The 26,769-nt window shown below is 31.1% G+C and overlaps 1 protein-coding gene across 1 annotated transcript in view; it reads left to right on the top strand.

The window, feature by feature from the left end:
• Vps13b (vacuolar protein sorting 13 homolog B) overlaps nt 1-26,769 on the top strand; it is a 720,349-nt gene that overhangs the window by 316,978 nt on the left and 376,602 nt on the right. The window contains exons 22-23 of the mRNA XM_077801386.1: nt 11,485-11,612; nt 22,448-22,682. Of these exons, the coding sequence (XP_077657512.1) occupies nt 11,485-11,612; nt 22,448-22,682 (363 nt within the window). The remainder of the gene's footprint in view (nt 1-11,484; nt 11,613-22,447; nt 22,683-26,769) is intronic.

The raw sequence follows: 26,769 nt of genomic DNA, 5'->3' as shown, positions 1-26,769 counted from the left end.
TTAATTAATTAATTAATTAGTACCAGGGATTACACCCAGGGGTATCTAATCCCTGAACCACATCCCCAGCCCTTTTTATTTTTTAGTTTGAAACAAGAGTCCGGCCCAGTTGCTGAGGTTAGCTTTGAACTTGCAAACCTCTTGCCTCAGGCTTCCAAGCTGCTGGAATTATAGGCATGCACCAGAGTGCCCAGCCTAAGTTGAAAAATCTATTTAAAAAAAAAATTATTCTAGTTATGGGCAGTGTAAATTTTTTAACATTTAAGGGAATTATCTCTTTTTTGTTGTTGTTTATTTGTTTTTGTTTTAGAATTATTCTAAGTAGAGAGACTACCAATTTGTGCTACTATAGTAGTAGTTGCTCCAGAGGCACTGAGATATATCTTGAATTTCTAATTTTTAAGAACTGTGAATTATAAACAAAATGAGTCACACCAATAGTTAATCATCTAAAAGTACTCAAGCCATCCTTAATTTGATTTTGAATGTTAAACATGTTCCTAATTACAGTGAAGAACTATTAATATACAAGAAATACATTGTTGTGGTTTTATGTGTATTAGAAGTTGCTTTAATCATACAGTTTAGCTTAAAATTCCATTCATTTATCATTAATTAGACAATTAATTTCATTGTAAATTATCAAACTATGAAGGCAGACATTTATAATGTGCAGTTGATTTTATTCTCACAGGGACAAAATATGGTTTAGAAATGTTTTCCCCTTTTAGAATAGAAAGAAGTTCAAAATAAAATGAAGTATGTTTCATAATGCACATAGAAAATAAAACAGTTTGGAAATATTCAGAATGTCATCAGAGAACTTAATGAAGATCTAAAAAAATTTTTCTCATTTATAAGAAAAGAAAATTTCCCATTTTTTTAAAAAATAATTTTTATTTCTAAACCAAAAATTCATGTGGGAAAAATATTAGCAATCTTCAGAGCTTAAAAAGATACTTAAAATTCCCTTTTAAGTTGTTTCTGCATGAATTCTGGACAATCAGCGTAAGTTTGTAATTAGTTCACTTTTCAAAAGTTAATTTTTTAAAGATCCCAGATAATCTTTTGATATGTCAGCCATAGACTGACATAGTGTGGGTGTTTGTAGCCATAGACTTGAAATCTTTAATGCTTTGAGTTTTTCCTTGATTATTTGGTGATACTCTTTATGGCTTTATTTACCAATTACTTATCTGGATTTACCACATTGTATTCCTAGTGTTCTTATGAGGACTCTTTAAGTAAAACAGCAGCTTATAGAGAGACATAGATATAATTACACTTTTTAATGTGTCTTAGGTAGTATATTGTAGTTAGTATTTGTTGATTGATTCCAATAAAGTAGTTTGTTAAGCAAACTAGGTTTATTGTTTTTTATTCTTAAACATAGTACTTTTTTTTTAGCATGGATATTTTTTCTTGGAACCTTTGTTTTTGAGATGAAGACTGATACTTTATTTTATTTTTTTTTCAAACTCTTGTTCCCCTTATCTTTTCGGTCCATTTTTTCATTATTATTTCTCTAAGACTAAAGCAGAAGATATGTTTGTGTATGATTCTTTTTAATATGTCCAAGTTTTGATTTTCATTTTTATTTTGAAGGTAAGATATAGGTTCCTCTAAATGTAGTCAGAGAGAAAAGTTTAGAAGGTAAATTATTTTAATGCTGGGAAATTACTTCCCTTTAAAGTAATTATTCTATTGAAGTACTTTGATTACTATTGGCACTGCTTCACTCCTCCTCCTTCAAAACATTTTGGCCCAAGCCAGTCTGGATCTAAAGAAAACAGAAATATAGTGGGAGGAATAGATGAATTCTAGATAGGGAAGAGGGGTGGGAGAGAAAGGGAGGGGGCAGGGGATTAGCAAGGATAGTGGAATGTGATAGACATCATTATGCAAGTACATCTATGGAAGACATGAATCGGTACAAACATAGTTTATATGCAGACAGAGGTATGAAAAATTGTTCTATATGTGTAATAAGAATTGTGATGCATTTTGCTGTCATGTATTTAAAAATTAAAACCAATAATAAAAGAAGGAAACAAAAGTAAAACAAACAAGACCAAATGCTTTTTAGTGAAAAGCCACCTCACTGAGATCCATAGATCTAGGAAGGGAAACGGTCATCAGTAGCTACACTCAGGATTCTTATTTTCATTCCAGTGCATTTTGCAAAGGTTTGCTGATATCTGGCTAGTAAATTTCCATCTTCCCAAATATAAGGTAATTATTTATTCTAGTTTAATGGAAATGATTGCCTTTTCTTTTAAATAAATTTTTTATCACTGTTATATTTGTTATATGTCTTTTGTATTCAACTTGTGTATCTAGATTGTGACAGTTTCTTTAGAAAACCTAATGAAATTTAGAATGTTCCTTAACCATGCTGATTATATGTGAATTATGCCACTGGTAACAAAACAAATGCAGGATTATTCTAATCCCTTCCTGTTGTTGAATGTCCGCTCTTCCTTCATTATATTTAACAGTGTGGCTGTGGCCTTCTAACATATGGAAGTTAACTTAATTAAATATTACCAAACTGTGATTTTCATATTTAAAGAAAATGTGAATAATTGTTCTTATATTTTTCCCAGCAGTCCTATGTATAATCTATTTTTGTGTACCACATTTTTGCAGGACACTGCTGTTTTATAGTGTTTCACTTGGAGGTTTACTTTTACCTATAGAAAACCTCACATGTGGAGTCAGATTCTAGGAGCATCCTCAGAACAGGCTCACACTTCACTCGTTCTGAACTTGTCAGAAGAGACAGAACACAATCATGAGAAATGTGTTACATGAATTATATTAACTACTTAAACGTGATAAGCAATGGGCACTAGAATCCTAGGACTCTTTGTGATCCCAACTTTTAATGTACAGAAAAACTATCCAGGAAAGACCTTTCTCATAAGAGGTTTATGCTCCACATGAACTGCAACTGAGAGACCCTAGAAAATAACTGCCCTGTATTTTATACTCTATGAGATCTTGGGACTCACTGGCTAAAGCATTTAAGTGTGCTGTTTTTGTTCTGGCCAGTTCTTCCCTATCAGGCTATTGTATTCCCTATACATTCTATAACTACTCTTGAAAATTGCAAGCAAAGAGAGAAGAAAACTGGGTTGTTCCAAGGCCATTCACAGAACCATTTTGCAGGTCACAAGAAGTCAAGTTAAAATTAAAAGAGTATTGGCTGAGGTAGTTGAGGAAATCTTGAGTGAAGAAAAGATCAGAAGAATAAAAGATGAGTACTACTATCTTCAAGTCTGCAGGCTTAGGCTGAGAGTCAGTGGAATAATGACCAGTGAATGTGGTAATGAGAGGACTGAGACCCATATAACAGATGCTAAGAAGGGAATGAGGTTGACTTTCCTATGTTCATGTATGTATAGATCACTAGTAAAATTCCACATCATGTACAACCACAAGCATGGGATCCTAATGAGAATAACTTACTCCATGTATGTATCATACACTCTACTGCCATGGGTATCTAAAAAGAACAAATTTTAAAAAAAGGGAAAGAGGTTGAATAGTTCTTGAGTAAATAGGGTTGGAATATAAACCCCGTGATATGCTTAAACCTTTTTGAGGATTTGTGCAGGGTAGAAAATGATGTTGCTAAAGCAGGGCATGTACAACTACTGATATATTGCCTGGTTTGACCTCTGATTGATAGGTTTTCCTTTACTAAGGAATAAACATTTCTAAATTAGAAAAGACTTTCTGATTATTAGAGACATAAACAGTATTTGGAAGTGGATGATGAGGATTTATTTACTGATTCCCTTAAGCAAAATGATCAAAAAGGCAAAGATGGATCTTTTTTTTTGGCGGGGGGGATGACTTATTACCAGAGACTCTGTACTATCAGGTCTTCGTCTTTTCATGTTGGCTAAACTTTCTCTTACTGCACATAGTTTCTTGGCATAACAGTGTATGTTGACTGTAGTACCTCTGAACTCCCAAGCTTAATCATTTGTGATAAAAGAGAAATAGATTTTGTTCTTTGTCTATTGAAAATGTACCCAAGGAAAATTTTGCTGTCTTGAATCATGTGCCTTTGTTGAACAGTGAATAAGGCCAAAAAGATGAGGTACTGTGATTGACCCAGTGTCATCCCAGGCTGGATCATGTATCCTTCAGTATAGGGGCATGAGATATAATACCAGAAAATAAGAGGATAGCAGAAATTAGATATTTTAGTTTCTATATACTAATTTTTCCTTTTCCAATTAGTCACAACATAGTTAAAACATAATTATGAAACATTTGGACTCAATAACATTCACATATTTTTGATAGGAAGAATATAAATGAATTATGAAGATATTATACACATGAACTATGGAAGGTGGAAACAATCTAGATAAGATATGAGATCTTTAAGACAAATTGTGCTAGGGACGGAACATAGGGCCTTGTTAATCAAGCTGTTTACCACTGAGCTACACTCCAAGAACTTTTGTTTTATTTTAACCTACAGTTTATTCATTTTGGGAAAATGAATCAGGATGTGTTTTTTTTTCCTCCAATTTATTTAAAAAAAATAAATGACAGCAGAATGCATTACAATTCTTGTTACATGTATGCAGCCCAATTTTTCATATCTCTGGTTGTACATAAAGTATGTTGACACCAATTCGTGTCTTTTATAAATGACTTTGGATGATGATGTCTATCACATTCCATCATCCTTGCTAATCCCCTGCCCCCTCCTTTTCCCTCCCACCTCTCTCCCTATCTAGAATTCATTAGAATGTGTTTTTGTTGTATGCAGTTTGAACATTTCAGTTCTGATTTGCACAATTTATTAATTTTCAGTGTTATCAGTTTCATTATAAAGAAATTTTCCCAGAAATTCATTAATTTGAGTTATAACATGTGATTTGAATCATTATGTTAATTAATTGTACAGTTTCTTGAGAATACATTGTGATGTTAATAAGTGCATTATAAGATTTTCAGGTATGGATTTTTGGGGATATAAGTATGCTATGTTAGTTTTATATGATCTGGCAAGAATTCAGAAAAAATTCAACCAAGTTGTTTTGTGTGCAGTCTTTTCACTCTGTTTTAGCAGTCAGAACAAGATTATAGCTTCCAGATGAAATTTTGAATGTCACATAGTGATGACATATATTTTCCTGCTTGGCTCAGCATGAGATGCAATTTCATATGCCATGTCACGTCGACTTGCAGCATCCAAAAAGCCATTATTCCCCGGGGGCTTTCAAGAGTGATAGTATCAAATGTAGTTTGTATTTTGATGAAAATTCTTGGACATTATTATAGTTCTATGGCATATTGCTTAAAGCTGTAAATATTATGTAATCTTCAGAAATTTAAAAATTCTATGTAAATGTCACTTTCTCTTCCAATGATTTACATGTATCTTACCAAATGAAATCACCAAAAATTATAATCAGTATAAATTATATATTAAGAAGCAATAAGGTATGGTAGATAAATCAGTACACTAGGGTCTGAAAACTTAACATTTTTGTTCTAATTAGCTATACATGACAGTATAATGCACTTTGATTTATCATACATAGATTGAGTATAGTTTCTCATACTTCTGGTTGTACATGATGTAGAATCCAAGTGGCCATATAGTTATATATGTACATATGGTAATAATGTTTACTATCCTTCCTAGTTCCATATCCCCTCTTCTGAAACTTGATTTTTGACCCCATACATATCAATCTAACTCACACAACTCTATTTTCTTCATTTATAAAATGGTCATATATATACTCAGCAATATCTTACTGTGTTTTATAAGATATACGCAAAATAATATATGTGGAAGTTCATTATAAAACACAACTCATAACATCAAGATCACATTTTAAAAGGAAATCTGTAAACTTCAAGCATAGTGAAACATTTTATCTAATAGCCCTTGAGGAGTGATTTTATTCTTTTCTCTTTTGGATCTTCTGCAAGTTGGCTTAAAATCCAGTGTATCAATGCATGCGTACAAAATGACATTTATTTCACATTGATGTTCTTCCTTCTCTTTAATTTAAAAAAGAGAATAGAAATAAGCAACTAGTATAACAAACCAGGTGAGTTACACACACAAAAAAATTAAAGTGTCTCCTATCTATTTTCTGGCAGATCTCTGCTTAATATCTTACATGCTGCTGAAGCCTAACAGGTCTTGTTACCTCTGTCTTCTTATATATCTGTAACTACACCTCTCTTTCACCACCAGTCACCATGTTGCTTTAAGGCCTAACCCCAGGATTCCCCTTCCTAGCTTCTCTGTTCCTGTGCATTGTCTTTCAAAATTATATGTTGAATCTCTTTATTTGTCTGTATGCTGCAATCCTAGTCAGAACCACACTATTTCTTGTAGAGAATAGTACTAAGGTATGTTACTGATGTCATACCATGTTCTTTAATCCTCTGTTCTCAGTTACCACTTCATTGTTTAGTTGGTGGCAAGAGACATCTTATTCCAGATTCAAATTAGATCATGTTACTGATGCTTAAAACATGTTAGTTGCTTCTTATTGTTCTTAATATAAAATCCAAATTGCTTACTATCTCTTGAAGAGTTAGCCCTGATATAACCTCTATCCCGTTATTCTGTTCCATCTTGTATCATTTTTCTTACACTGATCCTCTGTCCTTGTGGACCACATCATGCTTTTTCTGCCTGGGACTTTTTGCCTGTGTTGTTTCTGCTCTTCTCATAGCTATGGACTTTTCATACTCCAGGTCTCAGTTTCAGTGTTACCTTTTCAGTAAAGAAACCTTCAATACTCATTTTTTCCAAAATAGGTCTATTCCTCTCCCCCAGGATTCCCAGCCTTATTACCTTTTTCCTTGTCCTCATAAATCTTAACATCTTTTCCATTTATTTGGGGTTTTTTCCCCATGTCCTCTAGAATGTGTCACAGTCCTTATGTAACTTGCTCTCTTTTTTGTTTGCAGACTCTACCAACTGTTCCTGGCATTGAGCAAGTATGTCATAAGTCGTTATTATAAGAATGAGCAAAATTTTTTTTCTCTTGATATTTTTATTTAAGGCCAGACAAATCACATTGTTTAATCACCTTCACTCCCTGTCCTTTTTTTGATTTTAATTGATTTCCTATCACTTTTAATCTTTTTCTCAGATTTTCCATGGATACTTATTGAACTTTCAGAAGAAGTTAGCAGCTTTTTATATGTTTTTATTGGTATATATTCCTACTAATTTAGAAATTGAAACATAGTTAAAAATGCTGAATTATGATAAGAATAGTTCCAGTTTCGCCCAAGATATTGAGGTAATTTTTTTCTGTAGTCATGCAATCATATATAATCTTCAGTTCTTGAAGAATTATCATTTCTCTACTATGTGCTTTGGAAAACTGCAAGTAACACATGATATAACTTCTGTGTGATGAAATTTCAGTTATAAATGGAAAGAGAAATGTGCCCTGAAATGTGTATTTTTGGAACTGAGGAAAATTTAAGGAAAGAAACCTTTACTACAGACCTTAGGAACTGAAAAAGATTTCATTGTGTAGGTGCAACCTTAAGGAATGGGAAAGGAGAGCAAGTACAGAATGAAAATGACCAATTTTTTTTTTTTCACCTTTCCCATTCCTTCTCCCACTCCTCAATCTCTTTTCTGTATTCCACTGTTCTCCCTTCTGTTTTAATGAGATTCTGTTTTAAAATTTCTTATTTCTCTCTAGCATAAAAGAGAAGACATTTGATCCTCAGCTTTCTGAGCCTGGCTTATTTCACTTAGCATGATATTCTCCATTTCCATCTATTTAGTAGCAAATGATGTATAACTTTATTCTTCTTTATGGCGGAGTAAAACTTCATTACATACATACACTATATTTTCTGTATTAGTTAGGCTATTTATCTATTTTCTTTATCCATTTGAAACTCAATTGCACACCTTTTTTAAATCAAACAATAGTTTTGATTTTTATCAAAATCAATCTATTACTTACACCTTAAATGTCCTTTCCTCTTAGAAATGTTAACTGATATTGCAAAATTAGGTTTGGTTCTTCCTCTGTAATCTGACAAAATTCAAAGAATTATGTATAACATATGATTCTTCATGGTATAATATTAAACAAAAATAGCAGCTAAACAGAATGAGGAATACCTATGCTGGTTCCATAACTTGGCTTTAATGAACTGTGGTGTTATAAACATTGATGTGCTATATAACTATATGCTGATTTTAGTTCTGTTGGATAAATACCACGGAGTAGGATAGCTGGGTCATAGCTCTTCAGAGTGGTTATATTAATTTGAAGTCCCACCAGCGATGCATGAGTATACCCCCCCACACACACACATCCTTGCCAGCATTTTTCCTTAACTGTATTTGCAACAGATTATTTTGAAAATCTTGAATTTTAAGAACACAACTGTTTGGTATTCAATATTAGTATTTGGTTCCATTGGTATATTCATATTAATATAATATTAAAGTTAACCATTTAATCACTAACATCATTACTCAAGCCTTCAAAATGAGAACAGAAATTTTTGACATGGTGATTTTGAAAAATTTTTATCAGATTTGAGTGCTACCTAAAGAGATAAAGGAATATTTTTGTATTAATCATTCATTGAAATTTAGAGGCAAAAATATTGTTACTTAATTCTGTGTTCTTGACTTTGTATGTTTTTTTTTTAGTCTAATTCAACTAGGGACATATTAATAAATATGTACAAAAATATTATTTTTCACTGTAAGAATAAGAACAGTTGGGCATAAATGAGAGTGTATTTCCAAAATCCAGCCACTAACTACTATCACTTATTATCACTTATTGTTATACAGTTTATCACTCTGCTTAGCTGCTATTTTTCTTTAATATTATACCACTAAGAATTATATGTTACACATAATTCTTTGAATTTCATCAGATAATGAAGAAAGGACCAAATCTAATTTTGCAAAATCAGTTAACATTTCTAAGAGGAAAGGACATTTAAGGTGGAAGTAGTAGTTTGATTTTTAATAAAAATCAAAACCTTTTATTTATTAAAAACGGTGTACAATTGAGTTTCAGATTGTGTAACCTTTGCATCTTTCCTATGCATAATGATTTGTTACGTTTTCATGATTATTCTATACATTTTATTATTGTCTTAACATTACAACATTTAAACTGAAAAGTATTCCCTATTCTTCATATGAAATACAAACACAATTATTTTGTATTTTGTATTTTTATTTTTGGTACCCATCAGGAAACTGACCCTTAGGTTTAATTGCTTTTCAAAAATCATTCAGAAAACTGTAAAGGTAAAAAACAAACTCATGTTTACTTCAACTGTAGTATATTTTTCAGGGTATAAAAATAAAAGAAGAATAATCAAATTAGATGGATCATTTCTATGGAATAATTGTGTATGTTAATTTAACCAACAAAATTTGGGTCTCAAAATTATTTATTACTAAAAACAAAAAAGAAATCTAATAAATATGTTTGATATCAGACTACCATATTAAATGTACGTTTTATATATCTCCAATGGGAATAAATAAATGTGATGTTTTCTGAAGTATTTATGGTACTACTGTGACACGTAGTAGAAATATGGTACATATATTTGAACTAGAAGTATTTGAACAAGAAGTCATTATACAGAAATTTAATAATATGAGAGGTAGTATAGAATAATAGTCAAAAGAATAGACTCTGGAGCCATCCTACCTAGATACATATCCTTGTTTTGCCACCTACCAGCCAGGTCACTTTGGATATGTTAATTATCTTCTCTGTGACCTGCTTACTGCACATCTAATCCATTAGTAAATCCTGTTGGTTGTATGTTTAAAATGGATATAGAATATCATTGTTTGTAATCTCCATTGATTTTCCTGTTTCAGCACTTGATCCATGTGATCAATTTTCTAAGCATCTGTCAGAACAATTATTTCAAAGTATATCTTCAGTAATGCCATGGCAGTATTCAGAACCTGTTTTTATATCTCAGCTTCTCAATGTGAAGACCAGGCTCCTTATCACGGCATATATAAGCCCAAGGTGATCTGGTATCTATAAGTAACTTTAATCTTATCTCCTACTTCTCTTAACTTTACTCAACTTGTTCAAGCCATCCTTGCTTCTTTCCCATTGCTTAACAATCCCAGGAGTACTCCTAACTCTGGACTTTGGCATTTTTGTTCCAGCTGCCCATATATATAGCTATATGAATCTCATCAAACTGTTTTTCAGTAACAAATATTTCTTTGAATTTCTGTTACACACAGTGCCACAGTTTTTAGGGATTATAAGAATGATAGTAGTTTAAATCTATTATAAATGCACTTATGTGAACCAAGTTGGGAGAAGGGGGCAAGCCTAAGTGGATGTGGTAACCAAGTCATTCTCATGGTGGTGATATGGTAGCACTTATTTTGGAGAGGTAGATCAGTTTAGTAAGTGTGGAAAATGAAACTATGATTCATTTATTCTATGCTACTTTAAAGTAATAAAATAATATACATAAATTGTTTGTATTAACATAAGATATATAAGTATACATGAATTTGTTTAGATAACAACTAATAGTAATTTATATATCATTATAAATTATTAAATTGTTTAATTTATTTAATTTTACATTGTAAAAATTGTTGAAATTCTGTAATTTATTTGGTGAGCACATTTTTAATAAGAGTAAAATATAGGGCTGGGAGTGTGGCTCAAGCGGTAGCGCGCTCGCCTGGCAAGCGTGCGGCCCGGGTTCGATCCTCAGCACCACATATAAACAAAAGATGTTGTGTCTGCTGAAAATTAAAAAGTAAATATTAAAAAAAGAGTAAATATAACATTTGATTTTACTACAAAATCTGCTTTTTATGTTCATCTTTTTGTTAACATGAAAATCACTTTGAGACAGACATTATTACCGTATATACATGTATGATTATGTTACTAGGATTACTTTGCACCATGTATAGCCAGAGGAATGAGAAGTTGTGCTCCATTGGTGTACAAGATGTCAAAATAAATAGTTTAATTCTACTGTAAAATAAATAAATTAATTTTAAAAATCTATCATATTGCTTCTATAGATAAGGTTTTGTTATGTAAAAATTTCACATGTGGGAAGGTCTGTTTTCTTTTAGTTTTGGATGAATCAAGTAATTTATGGAAAAACATTTATTGAAGTATTATTTTCGTACTGAGAAATGAATAAATTTAGTTACAACTTAATGAATTTCACAAATGCATACCTCTATGTAGTCAATAAATAGAACATTACATCATTACTCAAGTCCACCTTCCAGTTACCAATACCTTGAATATTATGAAAAACATTAATTCTATAAGATAAAATGATCAAACAAGACTTTTATAATCTCATATAGAGGTGATATTTTAAGCAAGGAAATAGTCTTGAAATACTTTCTTTATAGTTTTGTGAAATTAAAAGTTATACATCTGTCAAATAATTAATCATTTTTATCCTTAGAATCCCGACCCTTATCAGTTCCTGTGAAAGCCATGTTTAATATATCTGAGGGCTGTAGAAGTCCTGAAGAAAGAATGAAAGAATTTATTGGAACAGTATGGAATGCAGTGAAGAGTCTCACACTACAGGTAAAATAAAACTTATGATATGACTTTAGTTTCTATAATAGTATTTTTAATTTTTTACATTATTAACATTGGTAAAAATTGTCACACAAGTAACACTATGTAAACTACCTCATTTCCACAGTTTAGTTGAAAACTGTTGGTACTTTACTTAGTATCAACAAAATTATATGAAACATATTCTGTATAAAAATTTACACATTTTGAGATTCTTCTTTAAAATTTTTTGTTCATTCTATTTTTTGTTTCTTTTAAATATTGTTAAAGATTTTAAAGCTCAGTGCAAAATCACACTTAGTATAACTGAGATAGATTATTAATTGGAATTAAATTAACCTAAAAGTGTTATCTAATTGCTTTCCTTACCTAATTATAAATTTAAATATGAAAATTATTATAGTTATTTCTTTTTTTTATTGTTACTAAATTTTCTTATTGTTTTCGCTTTGAAATGTGTATCATCTTTTTAAAATTATCCTCCTTCCAGATGATAGTTAAACTGGTGAAAGTATATTTAATTAAATGATTGTCTGATCTCGTAGGAATTAGATAAAAGTAATTGAACAGTTGCAAATTACAGGTTTTATATAGACTCTTTCCTCTGTATACAATATGGAAGACCAATACCAGGGATATCTTTATGAAATTTTATGTGTAACAAACAATAATATACTAAATATTAGGGTTTTTTAGTTCTACCTATGATGCAAAAAGTTAAAGAAGAAAATTTTTCCCACCTTAGCAATGAGAGCAAACTATAAGACCTAAAAAGTTATAGTAATTTTCAGCCCTCAAAGCTGACATTTCCAATTTACATGTGACAAGCAAGCCCTAATTTAAGAATCTCAGAAAACACATACATATCTCAATGAATACATGAAAAGAGAACTTTATTTATACAGAAAAGGGTGTTCTTTTAGCTGGAAAGAAGTAATAACAGATAAAAATCTTGGTTTTACAAGAAGCAATGAAGTATTCCAGAAATAGTACACGTGTTGGACAGTAACTATTGAGGAAAAAAATACACTTGGCTCTCAGTTTCTTTTCCCTTTACTTCCAATTAAATACAGCATTCAAACAACATGTGACTCTTAATCAAAATAAAAGAGCTTTAGCAAAAAACTTCATTACTTAAAAGGAATTTCAGTCATTTACTAAGAGTACTTTGTCTGTGCTATACTCACACCAATCCTAAACATGTGAAATTATCTCTGCCTACACACGAGTAAGCTTTGTAGTGTATTCTTCCCTAGGTTAGCTTCTAGGAGAAAATTCGGATGGCAAACTTAATAGTAATTTTTTGAAAAGTCTGTCTGAGTCCCCATCTAAGCCATACCCAGATTGTTGACCTGCAGAATAATAAATGCATATTGTTTTTATCTGCCATATTTGTGGTGATTTGTTATACAGCACAGAAAGCTAATGCACACAGATACACATTTTTTAGCATAGCAGTAATATAGTCAGATTAATTGCTACATTTAAATTCATCTGTAACTTATGCTTTTTATATATCTCCATTTGTAAAATAACACTCAGTGAGAGTGTGTATTTAAAATATTGATACAAGAGCTAGTAACCTGGGTTAGACAGTTCTTTACAGCCTCTCTTTTTCTGAACAGACTGCTCATGAGAAAATTGAAAGAATAGTACTCTGAGTAAAGGTGCCTTGTCATTTCTTCACAGTAGTGTTGTTCTGACTCTTTGTTTTGTAGGAATATGCCTTCACAAGCATCAGCTAAGTCTCACCAGTCTCACACCACATGCAGTCTTTTATTGTTAATTATATCTTAATAACTCCTTGTGTTGACTCAAATCTCCTTCTCCCCACCAATATCCATTAGTGTAGTGATGACAACATATAGGAAAGATCTACATAAGTGTGAAAACATTAGTTTCATTTACATTGTGATTATAGAAGCCGGAAATACATAATACTCTGAGATGGTGCTGAACACATATAGTCAATGTTAGTCTTTTATTCTATAAAACACTGTCTCCTTATCATCTCTTTCATTGTAAATCACTCAACCTCCACTCCCATACCCATAATTATCCCTTCAAGGTAGATCTCCTATGCTTCGTGTAGCTTAATAACATAAAAAATGTAGTTTTTCTTTTGCTAACATCTTTATTGTCAGTGGAAACCCATTACTGATGAAAATGAGAATACTTCATGGCAGTTCTACCAGTCAAATATTCTTTCCCAATTTGATCAAACTCAATCTGTATTCTTAGCTTGCTCCAGTCTGTACTTACAAGAAAGTAAACTTTGCCTATTTGTCTCTCCACAATGCCTCCCAGAATCTTATGTGCTCCTATAGGTGCTTTGGATAGTTTGTATGTGTTAAATTGCCAATAAAATAAGTAGTTTTTATTTCTGATCCATATTTCACAACATCTTGTTATATATTATTTTAGTAATTCTCTACTAAAAGTAATCTGTGATATATTTAGTATTCAAGACAATTTAAATATTGAATTAATGAGTTCGTATTTCTAAACATGAGTAACTTAGAGCATATCTTTGTACTGTAACGATGTAACAGTGAGCTTATATGATCATAGTACAATTTGAAATTGTAAATTATGGCTTGACACAAATAATATTTCATGACAGAAAGGAATAATTCAAATATTATTGGATCACTCCCTGGTGCTTTTCCTTATAACTCAGGCGTTTTCTAGCACATTAAGCTTGATGTGTGTAAGATTCGTAGTATTTTTTTGCTAAATTGGGACTTACAAATTCTAGTAGGAAAAACATACTTTGCCTCTTTCCAGAGACTTTTTTGATGATAAATACACTTGCATAGAAAACTTTTCTCTTTAATTTTGGTTTTTAAACATATATAAATTGCTTTCTTTTGATTTTAATATGTAGCTTTTACTTCTAAGTTGCATATCTACTTTTTTCTTTTGTACAGTTTTCCTGCTCTGTTCTAGTAGAAGTGTTTTGAAAGAAAAATACTGGAAAACAAATTTAGCCTACATTCATTTGTATACCCACACATACACAATGTATTTATATATTTGAAACTTACATATGTGAAGTTTTACTATGATGGGACTATACAGATCTTTTGGATCTTATGTGTCTTTCAAATTAATTACTTGTACACTTCTCAGTGGTAGCCCTGAGGAGGTAGAATGTAATATGAGAAATTGCTAGAAAGTAGTATGCTGCTAAATATAATCTTGGCTTTCTGAAGTTCTGTATGTCCTTTGTGATAATTATTAGAGTTATAAAATATTCCTGTTAGGGGCTGGGGATGTGGCTCAAGAGGTAGCACGCTTGCCTGGCATGCGTGCGGCCCGGGTTCCATCCTCAGCACCACATACAAACAAAGATGTTGTGTCCGCCAAAAACTAAAAAATAAATATTAAAAAAAAAAAAATAAAAAATAAAATATTCCTGTTAAAATAGAAGTACCCAAGAATAATGAACATGTTAATCATTTAACACACTAGTATAAACTTATTATTTAAAAAAGCAATTTGATTAATAATGCATGTAGTCTTTCTCTCCATTTATTATTCCTTTCATTAATTTGTATATTCAGCTCCTACTTTCTGTTATGTGTCTTATTATATGTTCAGGAGACAAAATAAACATAATAGTTCTCATGGTCTAGCAGGAAAAAGGCCATGTGCCTAGGTATGAAATATCATGGGTGGAGCACATGATATTTTTTTATTTAAAATAATTTTAAATTAAATTATTTATTTATAATTTTTTGATTAAATTAGTTATTTATCCTAATTTGTTACACATAATGGCAGAATGCAATTCATTTCATATTACACATATAGAGCACAACTTTTCAAGTTACTGACTGTACACAAAGAATTTTCACACCATTCGTGTCTCCATACATGTACTTAGAGTAATGATGTCTAAGTCATTCCACCATCATTCTTACCCCCTTGCCTCCTCCCTTCCCCTCCCTCCCCTCCCTCCCTTTTGCCCTATCTAAAGTTCCTCCATTCCTCCCATGCTCCCCACTATCACCATTATGAGTCAGCATCCTCATATCAAAGGAAACATTTGGCCTTTGGTTTTGGGGGATTGGCTTTCTTCAGTTAGCATTATTTTCTCCAACTTTATCCATTTAGCTGTAAATGCCATGAATTTATTCTCTTTTAATGCTGAGTAATGTTCCATGATGTATATATACCAAAATTTCCCTATCCATTCATCTGCTGAAGGGCATCTAGGTTGGTTCCACAATTAAACTATTGTGAATTGTGCTGCTATAAACATTGATGTGGCTGTGTCCCTGTAGTATGCTGTTTTTAAGTCCTTTGGGTATAGACCAAGGAGTGGGATATCTGGGTCAAATGGAGGTTCCATTTCAAGTTTCCAAGGAATCTCCATACTGCTTTCCAGATTGGCTGCATCAATTTGCAGTCCCACCAGCAATGTATGAGTGTGTCTTTTTCCCTACATCCTTGCCAACACTTATTTTTGTTTGTATTCTTGTTAGCTGCCATTCTGATTGGAATGAGATGAAATCTTAGAGAAGTTTTAATTTGCATTTCTCTAATTACTAGAAATGCTGAACATTTTTTTTATATGTTTATTGGTTGATTGTATATCCTTTTCTGAGAAGTGTCTATTCAGTTCTTTGGCCCATTTATTGATTGGGTTATTTGGTTTTTTGGGGTTTTTTTTTGGTGTAAGGTTTTTGAGTGCTTTATAAATCCTAGTGATTAGTGCTCTATGTGATGTGCTTGTGGTAAAGGTTTGCTTCCATTCAGTAGGCTCTCTATTCACCTCACTGATTGTTTCTTTGGCTGAAAAGAAGCTTTTTAGTTTGAATTCATCCCATTTATTGATTTTTAGTTTTATGTTTTGCACTATAGGAGGCTTATTAATAATTTTGGGACCTAATCCGACATGATAGAGATTTTGCCTACTTTTTCTTCCATTAGGAGCAAGGTCTTTGGTTTAATTCCTAGGTCCTTGATCCACTTTGAGTTGAGTTTTGTGCATGGTGAGAGAGAGAGGTTTATTTTCATTTTGTTACTTTTGGATGTCCAGTTTTCCCAGCACCATTTGTTGAAGAGGCTATCTTTTCTCCAATATCGTTTTTGGCGCCTTTGTCTACTATAAGATGATAACTATAGATATGTGGGCTAGACTCTGTGTCCTCTATTTTGTACCATTGGTGTACAGTTCTATTTTGATGCCAATACCAGCTGTTTTAAGGTCTGGAATAGTGATGCCACTAGCTTTACTCCTCTTCTTGCTAAGTATTGCTTTGGCTATTCTGGGTCTGTTATTTTTCGACTTGAATTTTCTGATTGCTTTTTCTATTTATATATGGAATGTCATTGGAATTTTGATTGGGATTGCATTGAATCAGTATAGTGCTTTTGGTAGTATGGTCATTTTGATAATATTAATTCTGCCTATCCAAGAACAAGGTAGATCTTTCCATTTTGTAAGATCTTTTTTATTTTCTTTCTTTCGCGTGTTGTAATTTTCATTGTAGAGGTCTTTCACATCTTTCTTTAAATTTATTCACAATATACTGTTTTCTTGGGGAAAAAAGAGATAAAGTAGATTCTGATTAAATACTTAAAATCTAGACTCAAACATTCTTGAGTTTTTGGAAAAATACTGTCCATTTTCCAAGATGTTTTGTGAACCAAAAGGTAAAACAGAAAAACATGAAGTTGTCATCAGATAAAACAGTATCATATCTTAAAGTCATCAAAGGATTATTCTTTCAGTTGGAAGTTTGAACAAGTGAACGTGTTTGGGATCAGAGTTCATTTGGGGGCCATAGTTGGTAATTACTAAGAATATTCCCTTCCACTAAAGATAGAAAAACTTGTATAAAGATATTAGCAATATTTGCTATAAACTGTTTTTAAGAGAGAAGATGAAACTTTCATACTTAATTATAATGGATTATTTTGTAATAATACATGTGGTCTTAAGATAGTCTCTTTTTATGTGAATTTTGTTTGGGGGGCTTTTAACAATAGATTGTCATGAATTCATTCTTTGCAATTATTCTCTATCTGCTCATTAGCAAAAATCCTATCTATTAAACTCAAAAGGCTACATAGTTATTCTACAGACCTATAATAAGCAGTGACATGAAGTTGATAAAATTAAAATGTTCTGGCCTTGAATTCACAAAGAAAGAAGAATATTTTATTTCTTCTTGCCAAGTTCAGTTTTTATTTTTTTTAAATGTTTGTTTCATTTTTTGGTCATATACATTGAAGTTTATGTCATTGCCTTACTATTCTGTAGCCGTTTCTGGGTTTTTAGCATTTATTTGTTCATTTCTTTTGGATATTTAGTAGTCTCCAATCTACCTTGATCTCTTCCTAGTAATTCTGTTATTCTTTTAGGGGACTACTTCCCATATTTTGTGTTATTCTGAGTCAGAGTGACTCAAGCAAAGCACCATAACCAGTTAAGCTTGGCCAATTGAATTCTCTCTCCTAGGAAATTTCTTCTGGAGCCTGACCAGTAATGAAGTAATCATGTTGCTTGCCTGAATTATTTTCAGCATCAAATAGGAGTAGATATTTCAGGCCAGACAGATGAACTGTTAGTCATATTAATTATAAAAGCAAGTTTTTTAAATATTTAATGCTGGCAGTTTTGTAGAGACTTACATTCTTATTTATAATCATTGAACAAGTAACAGCCATTGTGTGGTAATTTGTTAGAAGGGGGAAGTCTGGAATTGAAATGTAGACAGATTTTTATGGGAAAAGTTTTTTTTTTATCATAAACTGATTTATAATAATCACTCTGGAAAGTAAGATAACAAAGGTTCATTTTGAGGATTTTTAAATGTAGACATCAAGATGACTATATTTAGATTTCTTACCCAAAATATTTTCATAATACATTGAAATATTTTCAACTAGGATACATGATTTGGGTTAGTTTTATATACTTGTTGTAGTATAAATGTAATACTGCTTATTTTGGAAGTCCCCACAAACATTGATGATCAACAGCATTTTTTAAAAAGTATGTTTAGCAGTAGATGGACACAATACCTTCATTTATTTGTTTGTTTGTTTGTTTATTTATTTTTATGTGATGCTGAGGATTGAACCCAGTGCCTCACATGTGCTAGGCAAGTACTTTGCTACTGAGCCATAACCACAGCCCATCAACAGCATTTTTAAATGCACTGCGAACATCTTTTGTAAATCCATGAAGGCCAGGATATTGAATATGACAAATAATAGGTGCTTAGTGTTTGTCTATTGACTATATTTACTTTGAAAATATTTAGGTGATATTTATCACATTAAATATTTATAGCAATGCCATGATATCCTGAAATTATAGATGAGGAAATGAAGTCAGAGAGATTTGTGAAAGGTTCTGCATCTAGAGTTTTTGAACACATCTGACTGACAAGTCAGTGTAATTAATTACCTTATTAGACCTTGCTTCTATAGAATGAAATTATGAACAACATGCATGAAGCAATTATTTTAATATCTGATGAATTTAATAATCATGTTCACTTATTTAACAATTATTTTTTTAAATATTTAGTACAGGCTACGTACCTGAACAATTACTAATACTATAGAGAGAACAAAATAGGCTAGTAATTTGACTACCGAGAACTTACTTTCTAATGAGAAATTTTGTAAGGAAATTAATACTGAAAACTCTTATTTTAATCTCTTTGAGAACTGTAATATGTCTTTTGTTTCTGTATATCTGACTTTCACCCTAGTTCATGGTAGATATTAAAAAAATCTTTGAATAAAAGAAAAATATGAATGATCTACAAACTCTGATGTTTATTTTTCTCATTTGAAATTATTCCTTGATGTATGAAATACATTTATGTAGATAATATCTTATTCTCTAGAAATTTTGCAAAATATAATTGCAACTAAAATTTCAGATTTTATATAAAAAGCAATATCTTATTTGGGAATAGAAAACAGTAATGTTATTTACAAGGGTGGAAATATGATACAACATAAGCAACATTTACAAATGAAGTATTTTTTCATGATGGCCAGTGACTAATTAAGATTTTCTGATTACTGGTTCACAATGTTTCTCAGTGGTAGAGTGCTCAGCATTCAAGAGACCCTAGGCTCAATTCGAAGTACCAGAAAAAAAAAGAAAAAAGAAAAGTAAGAAAAAGAAAACTTTTTGTAATTTGAAATTACAAATTTGTAATTGAAACTTATCCTCTGCTTTTTAAAATTCGTTTGCAACCCAATTATAGAGCACATAAATCGGGGGGTGGGGGGGAAGCTGGTTTCCAAACTTCACATATAGGGTGGAGGAGAAACACAATGACATAGGTCTTTTCAACTGGTACATAAACTTTAAACTTTAAGTCAAGGTCTTTTAGTAAAGTAAATATACCAAATAGTTTTTACTTTATTACTTTATCCTCAGTATGTGATACTTCAGATATGTAGCCCTTGACCTAATAGGAATCAAAATAGAGGTGATTCTACTTCAAAAATTTGTAATAATCCCTTCACTTTAACACATGAATGTGTTCAATATTGGCAAAAAAGCACGTTGCTACCAAAACTGAAACAAGATCCTTGAAACAGAAAGGATGTTGCCATGGAAAAATGAAGTAACACTCAGTGCAGCTGTGATGCATTAATGAATAGGATATTTTTTTAAAAGATCATTTGTGTTTGGTGTGGCTCAGAGGGTCCCAACCAGATGGTTTCCATGAACATGATCTGACCCCCGGCTTGAGGACTTCTTACTGGCAGATTACTTCATTTTCTTTCCCTTGGATTGTCAGATCCTTACATTAATGTAAAATTTACTGCTGCAGATTTATATTCAGTACTATAAATCACTCAAGATTTTACATTAAAACTACAATTTAGACATACAGTTTAACAGTTATTTTAAAAGTGTAAAAAGATTTATATGATAACTTCAGTATATATCATAGATGTAACTTTATAATAATTTTGAACAATATGGATTATATCTATGTTTTGATTCTTACCATAAAAGGAATCCTGACAACATATATTTTATTTAGAATGTTTATCATTTAGAGTCTTTGCTTAGCTCATGCCAGCATGCTATTGATTTTATTTATATAGTTCAGATTGTTTAAATTTCATGGAAAAAATTGAATTTTGATTTAGTGGAATTTGTAATGTTTATGGTTTTCAAAAATTTGGCTTATTAAAATTTGTTTCTATAGACACAGATGTGTATGTTTGTAAATTATAGCAAATTAAACCAATGACCTCAAGTTGTTCAGAGCATTTTCAACATAGCATCAGTATCTATATGAATTGTTAAATATTTTATGCTTAATATTTTGACTTCTTAATAGAAATTAATAGAATAGAAAATATGCAATTTGTATGCCATTTTAAACCACACAATTTAACATTAATGAAGTATGTTAAAACATTTAAAAACATAATTATATCTAAGATAATACAGACATATCATAATGAATAAAATATGTTGTGATCTTAAATCAACTATTTAATACATATACTTATATCTTCAAAGCTGCAAGATAAAATTCTAGAATTAAAATAATGAGCTTATATGAACCAATACATTTAGTTTTGTAAAATTTTATGTGTCTTTTTCTTCACTGAATTCATTAATTTATCTTTGGCCATATATGTGAAGTAAGCACAAATAGGTTTGCTTATTTATGGGCTGTAAAATTGTTTATCATATCAAGGAATTCTAAACCTGTTACATGTAATTATATTCTCACTAAGGAGTCTGTTAACCCTTAGAAAGGGAATATTACTCTATCTTTAGTTATATTTTATAAAATAGTGTCTTTGAAACTTAGAGTATCCAAGCATTTATCAAGCAAAAGTATTTCTTATCATAATTTAAGTATCACATTTGAATGCCAAATAGTTTCTGAAGTCAGTGTTATAGTTTGTATTGCTTAACAAATAATGAGAATATGCTAGGCTAGTGGGGCAATTTAATAAAATTTGAGCAACTATTGCTTTGTAAGAGCTAAGACTAGTAGATTTTAATCTGTTGCTTCTGAATTGGGAACTCAAACTCATTTTTTGATTTGTGCTTGCACAGTCTTAATGGCCTGTGAGGGTTGGAAAGGGAGCATAAAAATTTCATATAAAATCACAATTGAAGTAATAATTTAAGAATGAACTAATCAAGAAAGTGATTTTCAAGTCGTCTTCTATAGACTTATATATCCACTTTATATGATAAATATGATGTACTATGTATACTTGAATCTGTGTATATGAAAATATGTGGTATAATTGTATTCTTTTATAAAAAATCTGTTTATTTATTTTATGTGGTGCTGAGGATTGAACCCAGTGCCTTGCAACGTGCCAGATGAGCACTCTACCACTGAGCCACAGACCAGCCCCTATAACTGTGTTCTTTAATGATTGTCTATTAGTTGAATGTTTTAAACATTTTTTCTTATAGTTACTAAACTATAAGAAAAGTAAAAGTGTTAGGGCCCAATTCATATAAAAATAGTTTTTATTTTCTATCTGTTTGGTGTTAACAGAATGTAATGAACTGCAAGAGAAAGAGAATTTTCTCACCTTTTTTGCCAGAACATTTGTGTAACTGAATCATGTTTCTTGGAAAGAATTGTAGAAGGGCAGTTTGATTTTCATGTTATTTACTGGGTGCTTTTGATCAAGTTTATATCATGAAAATAATAGCCTTTCAAGTGTTTGTTGAGTAAAATATAACTCAAAGAGACATGTAGGACACATTTAATTTTTGGTTTGCCTATTTATTCTGATAGCGATATTAGGTTTTCAAGGAATGTTTGGTCTGATACAAATATTTTAATTCTGCTTTGCTTTTCTAGCTTGAAGTTCAGTCTTGTTGTGTCTTCATTCCAAATGATAGCCTGCCTTCCCCAAGTACAATTGTATCTGGTGATATTCCTGGAAGTGTAAGAAGTTGGTACCATGGACAAACCAGCATGCCAGGAACATTTGTCCTCTGTTTGCCTCAAATTAAGATTATCAGTGCTGGTCACAAATATATGGAACCTCTTCAGGAAATTCCATTTGTTATCCCACGACCTATTCTGGAAGAAGGTATGTTTAAAAAAAAAAATCTTCCCAGGATTAACATTTTTTTACTGATATTTTTAGGTTTCTTTTACTTCATCAGTATATATGTAAGTCAGGCTTCTTGTTGAAAGATTTTCTTGACTGATGTCTTTTATTTACATTAATATCTTTTAGTCATAGTCAGATATTTATACATAAAATTGAATTGTCTATTAAAGTACCTGTGCAGTATAATGTAATTGTTAAATTTAACTTAAAGAAAGTTGTGTTTTTTGTGTTTGCTGAACTAAGAATTATAAGGATTGATCTTAATCAAAGCCGCTTGAGTTATGAATGAATATATTATACATGAGTAGTGAAATTAATATTTATATCAAGCATAATATAATTTTAAACTAATCATTTACAAAGTAGATGATTGTGCAGTGATTGGAACCATGGTTCTTTTCTCAGTACATTCTTGATTTTTTTTACATTGTAGTGTTTTATGTTGAAATATATACCCTTTTGAACTTTGACATATTCATTTCAAACAAAATGTGAACCTTAGAAAGTTTTGAGTCATAAAGTAAATAATGTGACTCTATATTTTAATAACAAGGCTCAAATTTTTGACAGTGCTAAATGGGTCAACACCTTGTTCATATTATTAGGGTGTAAATATATGAATCCTGATGTCATTCAAATTATTGTAGGTACTATCTCACTGAAGAGTAGACATCCTGTGCAATTATTGACTCCAACTTTGTTGTTAATTTCTCTTTCCTTTCTGAAATTTTCATTAAAATCCACTTTTTCTCATAAGAAATAAAAAGGATTTACTGCTACATATTAGTGTTGGTCCTTTACAATGTAAATATCATTATCATAAAAAATCATAGAATTCTAATGGTTAAAGACAACTTTTTTTTTTTCTTTGTGTGTAGTCCTTGGCTTGATAGAAGGATCCTTTCTCTAATATCTTTGATATACTTCATTCTTTTCTATTTTCTTTTGGATTTTAGGAATTCTATATTACAACAGCTGTTGTATAGAGTATTAAGGTTATATTCATCTTTCGAAGTGAGTTGTGGAATGCTCCCTATTTTTTTTCAAACTCTGCAACTTTTGTAAGATTAAAATAACTGTCCCTGGATTTTTATTAAAATACAACCATAGACATGGAACAGATTTTTAAAATATAATGCAGATGTCATAGAATTATTCTTATTACAGAAATTAGGTATATTTCTAGTTAGGGGGGAGTGTTGGGTAATATGGTGACTCTTATGATTAAGCTTTTGAGAAATTGCCAGTGTTGACCAACTTGTCTGTACCATTTTACAATTACTGTGATTATACATTAGGGTTCTAATTTGTCCATATCTTTGTCACCATTTGTAATGATCTCTTTTGTTGCTTTAGTTCTAGCGATCCTAAGTGCTGTGAAGTAGTATTACATGGTTTTGATTTGTATCTTCTTAGTGACTAGTGATTTTGATCATCTTTTTATGTGCTTATTGGTCATTTGTATATCGTTTTATTGAAGTATTTTTTTTTCTGTTCAAGTTTTGTCCATTTTCAAGTTGTGTTATTTGGCTTTTTAAAGCTGTAATAGTTTTGTTTTTTTTTATGTCTGGATACTAGACTACTTTGAGGTATATAATCTGCAGTTATTTTCTCCCTTTCTGTGGGCTGTCATTTTAGTTTCTCACTGGTTTTTTAAGTGTTTTTTTTTTTTTTAGTTTTTTTAGTTTCTCACAGATTTTCTTTTTTTAAGTGTTTTTTTTAAATATTTATGTTTTAGTCGGAAACAATATCTTTATTTATTTATTATTATGTGGTGCTGCGGATTGAACCCAGGGCCTTGCACATGGTAGGCGAGTGCTCTCCGCTGAGCCACAACCCCAGCCCTGATTTTCTTTTTAATATATTTTAATTGCACTTTTTTGTGGTTTATCTGAAAGTATTCCTTCACTGTTATTACTTTTTTGATTTTGGAAATTAATATCCTTTCAAAAAGGGAACTGCAATACTGGAAATATTAGTATACTAATTATATACTATATTAGTATACTAAAATATTTATTTTTTATTTGTATACAATACATTCATTTTGTTTATTTACTTTTATGTGGTGCTGAGGATTGAACCCAGGGCCTTGAATGTGCTAGGTGAGTGCTCTTCCGCTGAGCCATATCCCCAGCCCCCTAGTATACATTTTTAATTTGTTAAATTAAGTTATCAGTATTATATTATAATATCGTTGTTTAGTTTCACACATATACACACACACAGATAAAACTGGTTCAGGGGTTAGAAAACTTTTTCATAATCATAAGGTAAATAAATTTTTCATTTTTTAGTTTCTTTTGCAACTGTTCAAAATTTGTGGTAAAGAAGCAGCTATAAACAATACCTCAATGAATCAGCATGATGGTGTTCCAGTAAAACTTTTTTGACAAAATCTGATGGTTGATTGGATTTCATCATAGGCTATTATTTGATGACCCCTATGCCAGGTACATAGTATTCGTTTCTTTTCACAGCCATTTCCTCTTTTTAGTTCAGATATTTTAATTTTTGCTACAGGTACTTCCTTTAGAATCCATTTATATGGTGGTCTGATGTTAGCATAGTTTTAAATTTGTTTGAGACTTTTTATTTCGATTTCCTTTTTGAAAGATATTTTTCTTCTTGTATTTCTTGTTCATAGTTGTTTTCATCCTCATGGATGCTATTGTTCTGACTCTTGCTTTTCATTAGCCTCTTGAGTGACCACTGTCATTTTGCATTTCCTTGAAGCCAGTTTGTCCCTTCCTTCTGTCCATGTTAAGAATTTGTCTTTGTGTTTTAAATTTTTACTATTGGTGTCTTTTTATGAGTTCTACAATTACACACATACACACACACACACACACACACACACACACACACACACATCCATTACTTGCTGGGATGCATTCTGACTGGTTAGTTTCATTAATCTTTTTCTCAAGTTCATTAATTTTTTTTGTACTCATTTCATCTACTCTTAAAGTTGTACATGGGTTTTGTATAAACTTTTATAGAAGTCTAATATTTCAGAAAGAAAAATGTGTAGCACTTAGTGTATACTTTCAATGATTTTCATAACGTAAACCCATACATGGTACCAGCACCTGAATCAAGATCAAGAATAGCCCGAGCTCTGAGGTAATCTCTAACCCTTTTCCAGTCAGTTTTTCCTCAAACATAAATAATGTTTTGAAGTATAAAACCATGAATTAGTTTTCCTACTTTGAAACTTTATAGTACGTTATTATTTATTGAATTTAAGATTTTCTATGATAAATAGGGTTTTCATTTTGATTCTTTAAAAAAAATCTCCTTATGACTATTTTCAGCTTTATTTTATTCATATGTACATGAGCAAAAGTTGTTATGATCTACTGAGTCTTGCCTGCTGTGCCTAGTATTACTTATGTTTTCCTTATAGTTTTTTTTTTTATTTTCTTGGTTATTTTCACTGGAAATTTTGTTATAGGATCTTTTTGAAGAAATGCCTGATAGATTCCTTTTGTGGATGTGTGAATTTACTTTTGCTATGTTAAACCATTTCAAGGTCAGAATCACTTGAAACTAAATTCTTGGTTAGAGATTTCTGTACACCTACATAATAAAAATTCAAACTACAGCCTTTTATAAATTATGGCTAAATTGTGGTTGTGATTATAATTTTTCCTTTATTCAAAGTTAAAATTTCTGGTAGTCATATAGAGAGCAGAAAAATAGGACAATCTTTTTTCATTTATGATATCATTAACATTATAACTATTTGTACACTAGCTTTATGTTCCATTTGTTTCAGAACTACAAATGGACTATCTTAAATCAGAGTTAGTTGTGAATACGGATGCTTAATTTAACACCCTTGAAGTGGCTCAGTCATTTACTTTGTTTACCTCAGTCTCTGACCTTAAAAATCCTTTTTAGGGAGATTCATTAATGAACTTCCAAGAGACATAGTGTGTAAAATAAACTATATAAATTTCAACCATAATATGTAATATATAAATAAAATTATATACTCATCACTTTTGCGTTTTACTGAAAAGATCTAGGGCACTGTGTCTACTATGTTGCTATAAAT

Source organism: Urocitellus parryii, chromosome 7 (genome assembly GCF_045843805.1).
Source record: "Urocitellus parryii isolate mUroPar1 chromosome 7, mUroPar1.hap1, whole genome shotgun sequence".
NCBI classification, from domain to species: Eukaryota; Metazoa; Chordata; class Mammalia; order Rodentia; family Sciuridae; genus Urocitellus; species Urocitellus parryii.
This window is presented reverse-complemented; position numbering and strand designations above follow the sequence as displayed.